At 36.9% G+C, this 15,801-nt stretch overlaps 2 protein-coding genes across 2 annotated transcripts; both read right to left on the reverse strand.

Annotated features, from left to right (window-relative positions):
- Positions 1 to 362: 362 nt before the first annotated feature.
- Positions 363 to 6,259, reverse strand: cdk5 (cyclin dependent kinase 5). Its single transcript, XM_004079396.3, has 12 exons — positions 6,059 to 6,259; positions 5,681 to 5,769; positions 5,542 to 5,609; positions 5,382 to 5,442; positions 5,255 to 5,311; positions 5,065 to 5,160; positions 4,843 to 4,917; positions 3,509 to 3,605; positions 2,761 to 2,830; positions 2,578 to 2,638; positions 2,409 to 2,489; positions 363 to 2,196 (listed from the first exon to the last, which is right to left on the reverse strand). Exons 1-12 carry the CDS (start codon positions 6,093 to 6,095, stop codon positions 2,110 to 2,112), a joined length of 879 nt encoding a protein of 292 aa, XP_004079444.1. The 5' UTR covers positions 6,096 to 6,259; the 3' UTR covers positions 363 to 2,109.
- Positions 6,260 to 7,191: 932 nt separating this feature from the next.
- Positions 7,192 to 15,741, reverse strand: abcb8 (ATP binding cassette subfamily B member 8). Its single transcript, XM_004079398.4, has 16 exons — positions 15,521 to 15,741; positions 14,019 to 14,340; positions 13,793 to 13,948; positions 13,303 to 13,397; positions 13,081 to 13,186; positions 12,015 to 12,176; positions 11,804 to 11,889; positions 11,626 to 11,723; positions 11,449 to 11,554; positions 10,854 to 10,887; positions 10,642 to 10,778; positions 10,461 to 10,555; positions 10,246 to 10,379; positions 10,007 to 10,154; positions 9,683 to 9,933; positions 7,192 to 7,540 (listed from the first exon to the last, which is right to left on the reverse strand). The coding sequence occupies exons 1-16, from the start codon at positions 15,622 to 15,624 to the stop codon at positions 7,457 to 7,459; spliced, it is 2,118 nt and encodes a 705-aa protein (XP_004079446.1). The 5' UTR covers positions 15,625 to 15,741; the 3' UTR covers positions 7,192 to 7,456.
- Between the last annotated feature and the right edge of the window lie 60 nt (positions 15,742 to 15,801).

Below are 15,801 nucleotides of genomic sequence, written 5' to 3' on the forward strand. Positions count from 1 at the left end.
TAAAATATAGAAATGGCACTTGAGTTTCAAACTTAACGATCATTTAACAGCTGACCTGTAATCGTTAAATTTAGTTTGGTACTAATTTGATCAAATGCACAGATGTTAATTGTTTTATAATATATATTTATATACATCCATAACCTTTTAGTGAATAAAACTATATGTGATCACAGCCATCTATTTGAGGAAACTAGAGCGGAAAATGTAGTTAAAGTCAACAAAAAGCTTTGTGTTTCTTGTACTTTCTTAAGTCGAACTGTGTTTTAGAGCATTGATTTTCAGATTACAGTAGAGACATTTGGGCCAGCCTAAGTGAATGTATAGAACAGAGGCAAAACTTTAAGAAACATTCACAAACATAAAATCAAGCAAGCAGATAAAAGCTGATTTATTGCAATTGTATCTAAAACTGTTAAGCAAAGCAGTGAATGTATTTTAAAACATTCCTCTATCATCTTTACTGGAATTGCACACCTACCACGTTTCTTTTTTTTTAACATGCAATTCATGTTTTCTACAACACTTGAAAGGACAGAATAGACAAGCTATTTACTTTGAAAGAAAAAGCAAGCATGTTTTTTTATGCAGAAGTCATGAAATACTTCCTGGTTTAAACTCACAGTTAAATGATATGTCACAAATTCAACCAGCAAAAGCAAAAAAAACAAAAAAAAGGCAAAGTGCAAAAGCTGTAAAAAAAAAGTACAAAAAGCAAACTCTCCATATAACTTAATCTATGTGCATTCAACTTTTATTTTAAATACTGAAAAAAAGTGGAATTTAAGAATAATTATTTTAAATTCTCTACACAAAATGCTTAACTGCCAAAGTAAAAGTACTTAAAACATCCTTAATAAATACATGCAACTGGTTTTACCAACATCAGTAAAACTTTAACTTCTTAGAGAGCTGCTTCAGATTGCACTCAGTATTTTCACTTTTATAAGAAAAAAAGCAGTTAAATTTGAAATTTTAAAAAAAAATGCAGCAAGTTAATGTTACTATGACAGTTGTGTAACATGGAAATAAAAACTAGTGATTTTTTTTGCCATTTATAATTATAAAAGCATTCCAGTAAACCATATAAACATGATAAAAAAAAGCAATGTGTCACTATTGGTCATTTAAATATATAAAAGGCTTTTTATTGAGGATTAGCTGTAATCTGGACTGCCAGCGTTTAGCATGTCTATTCTGTGACAAAGTGCCCCAAAACCATACAAAACGGAAAATCAAAAGCCAGACCAAAAGAATGAAAAGTTCCTTTTTCTGGGAATAAAGAAAACTGGGATCAGAGATGAAAGAAAAGGATGAAGGGGGTAGTGTAAGCGGTTTAATAATCTGTGTTCATAAATAGAGGCCGAATATTTGGTTGCAGTTTCAGTTTTCAGAAACAAAACATTTTCTCTGAAGGTCTTTTGTTCCGTTTTGCTTTGATGAAACCCAAATAACAGGAAAAAAAGCTCTAAACCTAAACAAAAAGGTGAAGCATTTTTCAGTTACTAACTGACATTTGTCTGTCGTGTAAACCCGCCGTCTACAACGATTAAAAGTAGCTGTCTTAGTTAATTACTGGACAGGAAGGTATTTAATAAAAAAAATGTTCCGATTCGTCCGAAACATCTCCAATGACATCCAGTTTTTTCAGACTCATTTCCTGCAGGGTTTCATTTCTTTGCTTTTGCATGAGGACTCAAAATGAGTTCACCTCATTTGAAAAGCCAATGCTTTAGGTTTTAAAGTAATTTAGCTCATGGCAAACTGGTACCATGTTATGAAGTGAACTGTAAACACTGCAACTTGCAATTTTTCTCTTTATTTTATGGTCTTAAATTGATTTTGGAGGGGGGAAAAAAGAGAAATAAATTAAAGACTATAGAATGTATCTAATGTTGTAAATCAGGAAGCATGTATAAAATGGTTCCAATGTAAAAAAAAATAAAAAATAAAGTACCACTGAGGCTTTGCTTCACACAGAGGCAAAAGCGAAGCGTTTGAAAGCCAGTCGGGGGATTTGCCTTATTTGAATGAGTCCTAACTACCAGACAGGTTGAAGGATTATTTATTCATTCTTGCAGCTCCAGCTCGGCGGGGGCAGCGCAGCCTTTATGGTGGGCAGAAATCGGCAAAGTAAGGGTGCTGCAAGGCTTCCTCTGCAGAGATCCTCTGGACAGGATTACATTTCAACAGATTCTGGATAAGATCAAAGACAAAAACTTTAATGAGCGAAAAACATTCTTAGAAAAAAACCCAAAACAAATTCCAAGTATCACTACGTCAACTCAAGTGAGTGAAGTGAAGTACAGGATTTTAAACAGCGTAACATGTAAACTCCTCAAAGATCACATTAAAATGAAACCCCCTATAATAACTCAATATATAAAAAAGAGGCCCGTTTGGAGTACCTGTAGTAAATCCCGTCCTGTATTACTTAGTTTTGGAACCACGTTAACCAGTGAGGTGGTTGCTGGATACATAGGATATGGCTGGCAAGAAAACAAACAAAAAAAAAGAAAATTGTTAGCAGTTGATTCAGAAAGTAAATTGATATAAAAGTTGGATGAATTAATTTACCTTGTAATCTGGAAGTTTTGTCATTGTTGGCCACTGCTCCTCCGTTGGTGTACCCAACAATGTATCAAAAACACTTAAAGAAGAATGTTTCTCAAAGCAGATTATTATTATCATACAATGGGAATAATTGGCTTTTTACTGACAGTGCATGTAAAAATATTGAAAGAAAAAAAGAAAGGATATCTGAAGATCCTTTTTAATTGGTCGTCGACATCATTGCCTGGGAATAAAGGGCGCCCGGCGTTTGCCAGTTCTGAAACACGGCAGAATAAGCAATGAGGTTTCATCTGGTTTCTAAAAATGCATCATATGTTAGACAAAACAGGAAGTGCTAGACAGCTGATCACATCTTTTAATCCCAGGTTCAGAGCTTCTATATTTAAGCCCACGGCTCCACCATTTTCCTTTCTTTTTTTGAATCTCCAACACATGAAATGCTTTGTAGCTGGCAGCAAGGCTGAATGTAAACCATCCTACACAGCTGATACGTTGATCCTATAGATTTACATTAATTGCAGAAGACAATATCCCAACTAGAGTACAAGAAAACCTGTGTTTGATATTTATGTGCTCGATGCTGACGTCTTTTTCACCACCGCAGTATGATCATTTACTTATGCAAAACCCAATTCCAGACATTGCATACATTTACATTCAGTGGAGGACAGAGGATGTAAACAGGCATAATTCAGGAAATGCATACATATTTGGAGAGAAAAGCGTTCCTCCTTTAAGGCAAAATAAAACAAATCAATTCCGGTTGTTATTAAAGGGACAGTCAGTTTAAAATAAAAAATAACACAAAATGTTTTCTGGACACGGGCAGATTTAAATGATCCGTGTTCTAGCCGATTTGAAATAGACATCTATTATAATGCATATAGTTAAGATTTATCTCCTATTTAAATCAAGTCACAAATTACACACTAACCTGCAAAAATGCATCCAGCTGACCACATGTCAATGGAGGTAGAATAAAGTTTAGCACCAAACAGCACATCTGGAGGTCGGTACCACAAAGTCACCACCTGCAAAAATTACACTGAAGTTCAGAAGCACTGAAAAACAAGGAAAGTACTACAGACATGGTTCTGTGCGCCGCCGTGCCTCTGAGCTGGATTCATAAATGAGATTCAGTTGTAAGTACAAAACAAGCACATCTTCTACAGAACTAATTATATTTATGCAGGCATTTCCCCCCCATATTTTGTTCAAATACTGCAGACAAAAGGGCACTGTTCAGCAGAAGGACTAAATATAAAGCAACAACTGAAATCTTCTGCATTTTAAAGAGTGAGCGCTGTTTAAAAGTCGCTGTTTTTCAGCTAAAAATGTGCAAAAACCACCCTAATTGCAGATGTAAACGATGTGACTGAAACACAACTCTGTCCTTAAAGGCCATTTCACAAATAAAATAAGTTGAAAAATATAATTTCATTAACCGAAACGACTTGCTTTGCTCTCATTTCATTTTTGGTAAGACTGAATGATGCAGAAAACTAAAACCAAAACTCGAACTCAGGGGTCTGCAAACATGTACCTCTCAAAGAGCCATTAGGGTCAGTTTCCCACAGAAATGAAAGCACAGGGAGCTGCAACACTAAGGGGGGTTGGAAAAAAAATGGTTTCGCCGAAATATTGCGATAGTTCATTTGGCAATACATGTATTGATTCAAAATGCTGTCAGGATATTTATTTAATTATTTATTTTAATTATTTATGAGCGTTATCTTTCCTTTGATCTTTTGACCATTTTACACAACCTTGAATAGACTTCTGTCTGTCAAACACCCAGAATTAAGATGAGTGAGATGATGGAAACAAATTCACTTTGATGCAGACTCCTGTCTACATAGGGTCATTGTAACAGATAGTTCACAGGATAGTAGGAGTGTCCTAACGCAAATTTAATTAATTTTATGCAGAAATGGGTGGTTTTAGTCTAAGAAAAAAAAAGGTTTTTTTTGGGCGTTCACGCTCCTTTCTACCTCCTGCCCACTCGCGTTACCCGACGGTGTTAAAGGCACCACGACAATCTTAGAACATGACCGTTATTTTACTAAACCACAGAGAGCCTCAGCATAACCATTCCTGCCTGGCTATTTCTTAATAGTTAAATTATTAGTCAAATTGCTTCGAACAAAACTCCTTACTCTTCAAATAATTTTAAAAAAAAAGAAGCCAAAATATCTGCATATTCAAGTCCTACAATTTTTACCACAAGTGGTCACTTATTAGCTTCTGGTGCCATAAGATACAACCAACCTCTGCAGAGTAACACCTCACTGGAATACCAAAAGCTCGGGCCAGCCCAAAATCAGCAAGCTTCAACTCTCCATTCTGCACAAGCAGAGAAAAAAAAGCCATTATTACTATCGTTTATTTGCTTCAGACAGACTAACATTACACAAATACTCAAACTACTCATTTACTGTAGAACACAGATGCCGTAGTAAAATCAGTATCCAAATATGAGTAAACACTCACTCTGTTAATGAGGAGATTCTGAGGCTTCAGGTCTCTATGAAGGACATTTCGACTGTGACAGAAAGCTAGACCTTTCAACAGCTGGTACATGAATGACTGCAAAGAAACAGATGTGTATTTACGGTTCAGCATATATAGATTGTTACTACAGGATGTTATAACTCAAAAGAGCTGAAGATTTATCTCTAACCTTCACAGTTTCAGGATCTAGATCTCCATTGCAGCTGTCAAAATATTTCTTCAAATCCTGCATTAAATGTGTGATACACATTAGATTTGAAAGGGATCAGAGAAATGTACTTTAAGTAGTAACTCACCTGATCACAATACTCAAAGACCAGGGTTAACTTCTTGTCACTGTGCAACACATCGTGTAATCTGATGATAACAGAAAAAGCCGTGATGGTTACTGTCCTTATTTATACTACGATGTAATTCACCGTTTAATTAAAACTATAATATTGACATTGAACTGACCTGACAATGTTTTTATGCTTTAGTTCCTTCAAAAGACATATTTCCCTCAAAGCAGAACTCGGAACCCCCTGAAAAGGAATGATTTGTGTCAGTGTTACTTAGCTTGCTAAAACTACATCTGTCAACTGTGTTTACAAACCTCATCGTCATCGTCTAGTCTGACTCTTTTTAAAGCCACAATTTCGTGTGTTTCTCTGTTTTTAGCCTTGAAAACAGTCCCATAAGTACCTACAAAGAAAATTACAGTTCGATCATTTTAATTTGGTAAAGTTTCCGAATGACAAAAGAGCTAAGTAACTATTCATTTATTTCAATGTTTAAAACATTAAAGCTAAAACATAACAAATCTTGGAGCAATAACTTGTTTAAAATCCATGCAAAAAAATGTTTTCTCAGGTATATGATGGTAAGAGTATTGATTTTATAAAACAGAATATTAAAAACATAAATCGGTATGCTTGCTAGCATTAGCTAAAACTAGCTAGCGCTATTTTTTAAAGATTTAATATAAACTTACCCTCTCCTATTTTCTCAAGCTTTTCATATTTCTGCATCTTTTGGCAAATAAAACCGGCCCAAAAAAAGCCAGAAAACTAATATCGAACTAACACCCCAAAACTGGGGTGGATACAAACACAGGTTAGCTCCAACCGTTAGCCTTTATCGACACTTGCTGCTTCGCTCGCAGACAGTCCTACTGCAATTTTGTGCCTGATGGCCATCTAGAGGCTTGGAGGTGCGCTGCAGCTTTCTGACGTGCAGCAGCACTACCCCCTTTATTTATTTATTTATTTATTTATTTATTTATTTATTTATTTATTTATTTATTTATTTATTTATTTATTTTTAATGATTTGTGATTTCCCGTGACTGGTATGGTAGCATTTCTATTGCATAATTAAAAATGTATTGACTTTTACTTTTAATTATGCAACAGAAATGGACTGGATGGACCAATATTTTGTCATTTTGAATGTGCATATATTGAAACACTTAAGGTATTTACGGGGGAACAAAGTTTGAAGTCCTTAAATCTCAGTAAATGCAAAACAACACACAACCAAATAAAAAATAATGGATTTTTTACTATTGTTTTAAAGAATATTGTTTAAATTATTCGATAAAGTGAAGTTAAAATAATAACTTTTGCTCTATTAATGTAGTACTACATTAATTAAATTAATTAAAATGCTAAAAACAGCTTTTAAATTTGACTCCAATAATCTTCTTTTTGTATCAATTATTAATTTAAAAAATACCCTTCCAAATCAAAAGTCAAACTGCAAACACATCAGCTGCAAGCCTTGTGCTGATTTGTTCAGTTTATGTCACATGTGGTCAATTTTATCATCCATGTAATAAATTTGAGTAAGGATAGCAAATACATGAAGCTTTTATGCTAGTATGTAGACTTCAGCTGCAAGATTAAAAAAGAAATGACCTAATAAAATGGGCTGTTAAAGACAATAACTCAAAGTGGGTTCAATAAAATAATGAATAACTAAAATTAGAAATCGTCCAAAATAAGAAAAACTAGCAGGGCTTTGTAAATATAAGTAGAAAAGCTCATATGAGCTTTATGTCATTTATCTTAAGTGGATGGTTGTCAATTAAGAAAATTCAGAAAAAAGATAATGAAAAATCTTGTTTTCAGTCAAATCAACTTTTATTGTTTTCACAGTTATTGAAGCTTCTCACAAGGGAAAAAAAATAAATTATTGTCACGTTAGTTAAAAGTAACATGTTTACAATGCTGTAGCTTAACTAACACAGGTTGGTCTATTTATGATTTAACACAAAGAGGGATTTCTTAGGTTTCTAAAGACAAAAAGTAAACATTTACACCTCAATTACCCCAATGCATTTATTAAATCTGTTTATAGTTGATCTACATAAAGAAAAAGTTCTTCCGTTTTCATTTCTTCTCCTCAGCTCTCTGTCTGCGGATCAGATCGGAGTAAATACCTCCTTTGCTCAGCAGTTCCAGGTGTGTTCCGGCCTGAAAGAAAATTAAAAAATAGTTTGTGGATAAGATGAAAAATTGAAGCTAAAAAGAAAATTTAACAGTGCTCAGCTGATTATCACAAAGGCCATGCATGTTACTGATGAAGCAACAGCAATACAAGGTGGAATTAAAATTGGCTGAACAGTCCAGTAAACCAATGCTAGTTGGATATTTTTTAATGTCTTATTCTAATAAGTTTTAAATTACTCATAAATGTTATTTTATCTTAAATTTCACCTTTAACTAGAATAATCCTCAGGAACCTGATAAATAATAATAGTAGTTATACTTGCATTCAATGTAACAATCCAACCTCAGTCTTGGGGAAGTTGCAGCTAAAAAACTGTCTGATGTGCAAACATTTTTGATAACTTTCATCAGTCTGTTCCTCAAAAACAAACCTCCTAAACCAGGGGTGGGCAATTATTTTAACTCACGGGCCACTTTGGTTTCTAAAATTCGATAGAAGGGCTGGACCACAAGCAGATGTGTGCAGTGAGAATGATATAACATGGAATGTAGATGAAAACTTTTGGATTGAAAATTATATTCTACAACAGAATATTCTAGAGTTATTAGTTTAAAACCTTTGTTCCTATTTTCTATTTTTTATTGTGAAGCCCTTTGGTATCTTCAAGGAGTTGTAAAGTGCTGTGTGAATAAAGTTTCATTCATTTATGGCGCTTTTAATAAAATAAATAACACTATTTATGAAATAAAACAATAACCAAATAACACTCTATGATTTTCAAAGACAAAAATTCAGGAAAAATATACTGATACATAAAAAAAACATTAAACAATAAATAGTGGATCCTCTCCCGTCATAATCCTAATAAAGACTTTGAGCGCTGAGGCTCAGCAGTTTGCATAGCTGTTCTGTGTCCTGCACGTCTGTTTCTCATCCAGTAACAATGAAAAAAGCTAATGTCTCTGTCTTCTGCTGCAGCTACGCATATCTGTGTTACCTTTTCACCAGTACAGAGTTCCCTCGTTTATTGCAGGAGTTCTAAAAATAACAGTGATCGGTGAAATCCACGGAGTCTGATTACAGACGTTTATGGCATCAAAACTCCTCACTGCTAATTACACTTTTCTCACACAGACATGAACATTTTCACCCTTGTCTTTTGTTTAAATTCTCAAACTTTCATAGAAATTAGGTCCAGGATCATAGAATGAAAACAAAGATGAGATCATCAAAGATTTCTGATCTGAAGAGCTCCGCCTTTCTGTACAGGAGACTGAGGAGATTGAATGACAAGGTCTCCAGCCAATCAGGACACAGAACAGGGTGCACTGTTTAAAAAACGCAGCATGATCGCTCTAAAAAAAATGAGCTAAACCGGGAAAGATGAACTGCGACGTAGAAAGGGAAGACTGTCTTCTGTTCTGTTTGACAGAGACTTTTAGAGGGTTTCAGATTGGAGCACAGACTGCAGAAGGGGGGACTAAAATGTCAGTTCTTGATCGTGTGGCCAGATTAAAAAAACAAAACAAAAAACATGGGTCTCTGATATTGTTCAGTGGGCCGGACCAAACATTGAGGCGGGCCGGATCCAGCCCGCGGGCCGCGGTTTGCCCACCCCTGTCCTAAACTGTTGATTTCTCAGATTAAGGGCACAGTGAATAAGTGTCTGATGTCTGAATTTCAGATGTGCCCTCCAATATACTTATACCTCCAAACAAACGCTCCCAAAATATACAGTGCGACCTCTTGTGGCCCTGTCCAAGCAGAGCGTAGTGAAATACGTTTTTTTCAAATTTCCGACAACATTGAATTTGGATTTAGCCTTAATTGGCAAAGTTACTATGGCAACCATTTGCAGGATTCAAATTAGAATACATTTCCCTTCTGGTCTGATGTATTTGGATTTTGGAGTCTTTGTTTTTGTTCAGAGGAATGCAATTCTTAAAATGATCTAAAATATGTCATTCTGAGTTCTTGAGTCATAAAGATGCTGCATAGCAACAACAGCAACTTAGACGAGCCTTTGAAGTCCAGCTGCTCTGATGAACAGAAGCCCACAATAAAAGGAACCTTAATCCGAAAAGACTTACTCTAAGTCTTAGAGTCTATGCACTGCTGTAGTAGACAGAAGGCTAATTTACTTATTTGGCATAATTATCCCTCACCTCCACAATGCGTCCATTACTCATAACACAGATAAGGTCAGCCCGCTGGATTGTGCTCAGTCTGTGGGCAATAATTAGCACGGTGCGACCTCTTGTGGCCCTGTCCAGAGCCTCCTGCACCACTCTCTCTGACTCTGCATCCAGAGCGCTGGTGGCTTCATCCAGTACCAGGATGCTGGGGTTTTTGATCAACGCGCGGGCGATGGCGATGCGTTGTTTCTGCCCACCCGATAGCGTAGCGCCTCTCTCACCTGACGACAGAAACCCGGAGCTTAGACTTGACAGTGATCGCATAAGCGTGTGAGATTGATTCCCATCACGTACCAACCAGGGTGTTGAAGCCTTCTGGGAAACTTGTAATGAAGCCGTATGCGTTGGCTTGCTTTGATGCTTCAATGACTTCAGCATCGGTGGCTTCTGGCTTCCCGAAACGAATGTTTTCCATGATGGACGATCCAAACAAAACTGGTTCCTACGGGAAAAAAGTGCAGTGAATAAAGAAAATGGGAAACCAATCAACTTAAAAACATTTGTTATGAAAAAAAGTGGGTGCCAGCATTTACCTGATTGATAAATCCAATGACTTGCCCTCTGAGCCAAGACAGGTCGAGAGTTCGAATATCGAGGCCATCCAGCATGATTACACCACTGGATGGGTCATAAAAGCGCTCCAGCAGGGCTGCTACTGTAGACTTTCCTAAAAAACATGATATTTTTAAGGTTAATTGCTTCTATGTTTATATGTCAGACATTAAAAATTCTAATAATAAAAATTCACCTCCTCCAGATTCTCCAACGATAGCGATGGTCTTAGATGGTGGCAGCATCAGGTTAAACTTCTTTAAGACTTCATGTCCAGGTCTTGTTGGATAACTTTCAATACACACACAACAGGTAAACATTTCATATAAGTTAATGCATTTAAATATCTTGATTCCATTATCTAAGATGATTCTAACCTGAATGAAATGTTCATAAAGTCCACCCTTCCCATCAGAGAATGATGTGGGATGCGTCCTCCCCCACAGAGGGGGATGGAGGGCTGCAGAGAAAGGTATTCAAATACCCGGGCCCCAGAGCTTATTCCTCTCACCATCTGCAATTAATAAGAAAATTATAATAATAAATATTGGTTTTTATTAAAGTCTACATGGGATGAACTACTACTCACCTGTCCAAAAAGGATGGAGATGCTTGCCAAAGACCTGTGCAGAAAGAGAATGCATGCAATAGTGAAAACACTTTCTTTACCAAACTAAACACCCACTGCAATCATCTTTTGATCTATCTTCAAAGTGTTCCCAGTGGCTTTTTAGTTGTGATTGTGCTGTTTTTAGCCAAAATCGTCTTCTTTTCCTTTCAGCTTCTCCCTTCAGGAGTTGCCAGAGCGAATCAGCTTCCTCCATCTAACCCTTTCCTCTGCATGCTCTCCTCTAAAACCAGCTACCGTCATGTCTTTGTTCACTCACTCACTTATCTTTATCCTAGAAACGTCTAACATGTACTCTTTCCTGATCCTATCCGTCCCGGTCGCTCCCAAAGGGAGCCCTTAGCATCTCCATCTCCAAGTGTCGTTTTCTAGGACATAGTTTCTGCAGAGCAGCAGTAGTTGATTAGAAATTCACAATTTGAATAAAGAAATACTCAGGAATGATATTTCTTGCTTAATTCTCTTTATCTGTGTCCTCTATCATCAGAAAAATGCCACAAGAACATGTAGAAAAAAAAACATTACCAAGGATTTCATAATTCGATTTTTGTGTTACCTCTGAACTGTCTGAGATGCAACCAAGAAGGACATCAGGTCTCCAGGAGACAGTTCGTTGTTAGAAATTAAAGTCCCTCCAGCAAAAATAGTTCCAAGGACAATGCCTGTATCCGCGGCACAAAAAGCGTCAGCATCACAGGGATTCTTCTTCATCATCTTTTAGCAGCAAACTCACAGTTTAGAGCCACGTTGGACAGTCCTTGGAAGATGGCGATACCGTTTCCAAGATTTTCATTCATTTCACAGGATTTGTCAACTTCGTATGCGTATAATCTGAGGAAACAAACATGGATATTCCAACGTAAAATCTACCATGAGTGCAAAACTTTGACACTAAAATGCAGCTGCCTTACTGGAGCTCCCGTTCCTCCATTGCAAAAGCTTTCACAGTCCGAACATTACCCAGTGCCTCATCTGCTACTCCTGTTGCTTTGGCCACCTACATTTTCAACATTAAACACCTTGATCATTTTACCAAGCTAATATTGAGGATCATAACACAAGCATTTGATTCTTTAGATTTATGATCATGTAATCTATTAGGACAATGGAATAAATTCCTACCTGCTCTTGAGCCAAACGTGAAAGTTTGCGCAGGAATGAGCCGATGAGAGCTCCTGCTCCCACGAGGCACGGGAGCACGACCACCGTCAGGCCGGTGAGTTTGGGGGAAATGACATAAAGAGACACAAAACATCCAACTGTCTGTGTGACGCTCCGCAGACCCTGAAAATATGCAAAGAAGATCCGATTTTAAACAGAAAAACAAAGTCGCCAAACCAGGCTTGAGACCATAGCTAAGAAAAAATATAGAAATATGATTGTTGATCAAAATGTACATTTACAAAACATAAAGAAACTGTAATGTATATCTGCAAATACTGTGGGAGTGCACTTGGGTTGGTGGGGAAAAAAAAGATTTAAATGGAACCAAATGAGTGTTCATACATGACAGACGTGTGTTTAACGTTTCCATGTGTGCTTGTTTTTATGGCTGTGACCAAATGGGAGGGCTGTGTTCTTCTTGGGCTGCATTTGTTGGCTGCTGAGGTCACAGCGCCGCGACAAGTGCTGTCCAAATTCAACGACACCGTCAAATGCGGCCAACGAATACGGCCTTCTTTTTCCCGACTTCAAGGATTGGTCTGGTGTGTCCTGTACTGTGCTGTACATATCCCAAGATGCATTGCAGCCAAACACAGCGATTTTCTGACAACAATGCAGACTGTGAAGCGGGACCCGAAGTTGGAAATACTTACACCTTTTTTATGTAAATTAAATTAAGGCTGGACTCGTCCATTAAGATCCGGCCTACCCGCTCGACAAAAGACGAGGCCAACGACGACCAGAAAGGCCGTGGCCTTAGGAGGACGCAGTCCTTGAATTTGGACACACCTATATATTTATCTATAGGTGGAGTTATCTGAACCTAAAACTGTTCCTCATTAGAGAGGGAACAGGGTTATAATAGATGGTGGGTGCACAGGCAAACATGGGGTGAGAATTTACAAGGATTTTACTTCTTTTCACTCCCTTTCAGATATTTCTTGTTTATTTATCTATTTATTTTTATCCTGTCCTATTTTTCCTTCAAGGCATATGTCCGAAATAAAAGATTATCATATCATACCTGAGAAATGACCAGTTTAAAGGATGACTTAAACTCCTGGATGTCAGCTGTCAATCGATTTACCAGCTGACCGGTTTTATTGGCATCAAAAAAGGCGACGTCTTGCCTGATGAAAGAAAGTATGAACAAAGAATATTGATATAAAGAAAAATGGATTCAACGTGAAACCATCTTTTGAATATAAATAAAGTGTCTTCCAAGTCAACATTGCTGCGTATTTACCTGAGTAAAGATGCAAACAGAGTCTTCCTCATGTCTGCTGCCACTCTCTCCCCGACCCTTGAAAGCAGGATTATGTAGCCACTTGTTAGCAAGCCCTGCATAAGGAAGACGGGGAATGGACTCAGCATTAAACCATTAGACTACTACGTTTTTGCATGCACTTGCCGAGACAAATTAAAGAAAAACTAAAACTGTTTTTAAAGACTAAGTTGATCCAGAACACTTTTTTTTTCCAGTTAATAGTACATTAAGCATAGTTTTTTGTACAGTTAAGTTTCTTATTATTAGACGATCTATTACCTGTTTTAATTAAAACAATACACAGATGTGCAAATATCATTCCTTAGAATGCATTTCAAATGTTTTACTCTCATGTCTTGTATGTTGCCTTAAACTTCCTTACTTTTTTAAATGCCTAATTTCCAAATCCTGTCCTATGAAAACAGTTTTAGAATTACTAAAAAATAATTAGGATTACCTAGGTACTTACTTGGATACCATACATTCCAAGTAATTTCAGGGCAGGCCCTCTCATTTCCCCTATATAATTGCCTGTATTGTCCCTGAGGTGGCGTGCAACCACATTGACCAGATGCCCAAGCATCAGCGGGATTTGAATGTTCAAAATGGCTGCACCGAAGGCGAGCTGAAACGAGAGACATCGTCATTTCAATTCCAGTGTATTACTGTTGTATAATGAAACTGGTAAAACTCACCACAACTGCACAGGTGAGCGCAAACAGTTGAGGTTTGACAAACTCCCACAGGATGTGCCATTTGAACTCAGGCAGTGAGTCTTTGGTCACCACTTCTATTGGAGTGTTGTTGTTCACATCTTCCTGACAGTGAGCTACGTGGCAAAATAAGCGTGATGAGACAGTTAAAAAAGCTGGTCCGAGGAGGAATTTCAAACCCCGGGGTGTGATGGCGCCCTTTGGAGAGCGTCGTATGCTCCTCTGAGTTAGACTCCAAAAGCGACTGACGGCGCTCCCCAGCTGCTGTGAGGAGCTCCGTGCACAAGTCACTGAAGAAATCCGCCTGGACAACAGGAATAAACAGGAAAACTGACATAAGAAGAGCAGAACCTAAAAGGTTAAAACAAGTTAATGAACTGGGAAATTTGTAAAAACAATAAAACAAAGCATTGTTTTACTAAAAAACTCTGAGATTTTTAGTGAGTCTCTGAGAAAATTCAGTGGTTAAAGCATCACAGTGTCACCAGAAATCCAAATATCCAAACATAAAATTGAAAAGTGACGAGCAAATTAAAGCCTACAATTGATGAATGTAAAAAAAGTTAAAGCAGTCAAAATTTCAGTCAGTATTTTAAATTATTATCAAACTTCAAAGGAAACAAAACTATGTCCCCTTTTTTAAATTTCATTTTCCTTGAGTTCTTAATGTTGACAAAAGGAAACAACAAAAACAGTGACTGCCAGTCAAAACGACAAAACCTGCAACTGACTTTTGTGTGTGACAATAGCAATGTAATGCATCAATAGTAACACTGTGCTGGGATTGTGATGTCTCAATTATCCAGGTGATATGGGACTGGAAAGGGTTTCCATAGTGTCTCGTGTTTTTTACCATTTGTTCATTTATCCAAGTGAAAACTATGTCAAGTTGATTTTTCGTTTCTTAACTGACAGAAGTTTTGTATATGTTTAGACTTAAAGTTGATTTGATAAAAAGAATAAAAAACACTGAGGTGTCTTTTCATTGTTCTGCATGTCTTGTGTTTTTTTTTTTTTTTTTTTTTTTTTATGGTGTCGACATTTAAACTTAGTCTGTAAAAAATAAAACGTTATTCTATAGGACCAATCAGAGGAGCCATAGGCTGAAGGTTGGTTATTGCCTTGAACTCTGAGTTCCCACAGAGCTCAAGTAAAGGTCATTTTATGCCTAAATGATTACTATTTTTCTGGGAAAACTTCATGAAAAAAGAGATTAAAAAAAACTTAAATTTAGGATAATATTGGTTTTCTCTATTTGCACTCCTACTTTTAAATAAAGACAAGGTGAAGGTCGTTTCTACATGAACGTTACCGTAATCGTAGTTCATTGGATGGATGAATGTTTTCTAATCTTCTTTTCTTGTGATTATTTTTTAGGTCTGAGTAAAAACAAAGTAATAAAGTGTTGTTCTGTCCCAAATGTGCAGCTTTAACAACAGACCCAGATCTGCTGTCGTGATCCGGAGCAGCCACCGCTAACCTACCGTGACAGCTTCCACTGGACTCCTGCTTTATACGGCACAGAAAAGACCTGTGACCGCAATGGTGAACATATCCCAGGTCTACTACAGCAAATGAGTTGCATCATGTTTGAAGCGTGTTTGATCAAAGACAGATGATTGCTTTGAAAAGCTGTTAGGTTTAACAGTAATCCGGCAAGACCCTGTAGGCAGCCATATTGACACTCAGCATGTGAGTATTTGTGGAATTAGAAAAAAAAATCTTGTGAATTTATTTATATTTTATTTTTTGACTAAGGTGGATT

This window comes from Oryzias latipes, chromosome 17 (genome assembly GCF_002234675.1).
Source record: "Oryzias latipes chromosome 17, ASM223467v1".
Lineage (NCBI taxonomy): Eukaryota > Metazoa > Chordata > Actinopteri > Beloniformes > Adrianichthyidae > Oryzias > Oryzias latipes.

What these genes read in the sequence shown, in the direction of transcription:
- cdk5 (XM_004079396.3), bottom strand. Translation starts at nt 6,095, where the DNA reads ATGCAGAAATATGAAAAGCTTGAGAAAATAGGAGAGG. An exon ending in AAGCATAAAAACATTGTCAG is followed by an intron (nt 5,443 to 5,541) that starts GTCAGTTCAATG and finishes TGTTATCATCAG; the next exon opens with ATTACACGATGTGTTGCACA. An exon ending in TAGATCCTGAAACTGTGAAG is followed by an intron (nt 5,161 to 5,254) that starts GTTAGAGATAAA and finishes GTTTCTTTGCAG; the next exon opens with TCATTCATGTACCAGCTGTT.
- abcb8 (XM_004079398.4), bottom strand. Translation starts at nt 15,624, where the DNA reads ATGATGCAACTCATTTGCTGTAGTAGACCTGGGATATGTTCACCATTG. An exon ending in CACGTTTGGCTCAAGAGCAG is followed by an intron (nt 11,890 to 12,014) that starts GTAGGAATTTAT and finishes TTGAAAATGTAG; the next exon opens with GTGGCCAAAGCAACAGGAGT. An exon ending in AGGCTTCAACACCCTGGTTG is followed by an intron (nt 9,934 to 10,006) that starts GTACGTGATGGG and finishes TTCTGTCGTCAG; the next exon opens with GTGAGAGAGGCGCTACGCTA.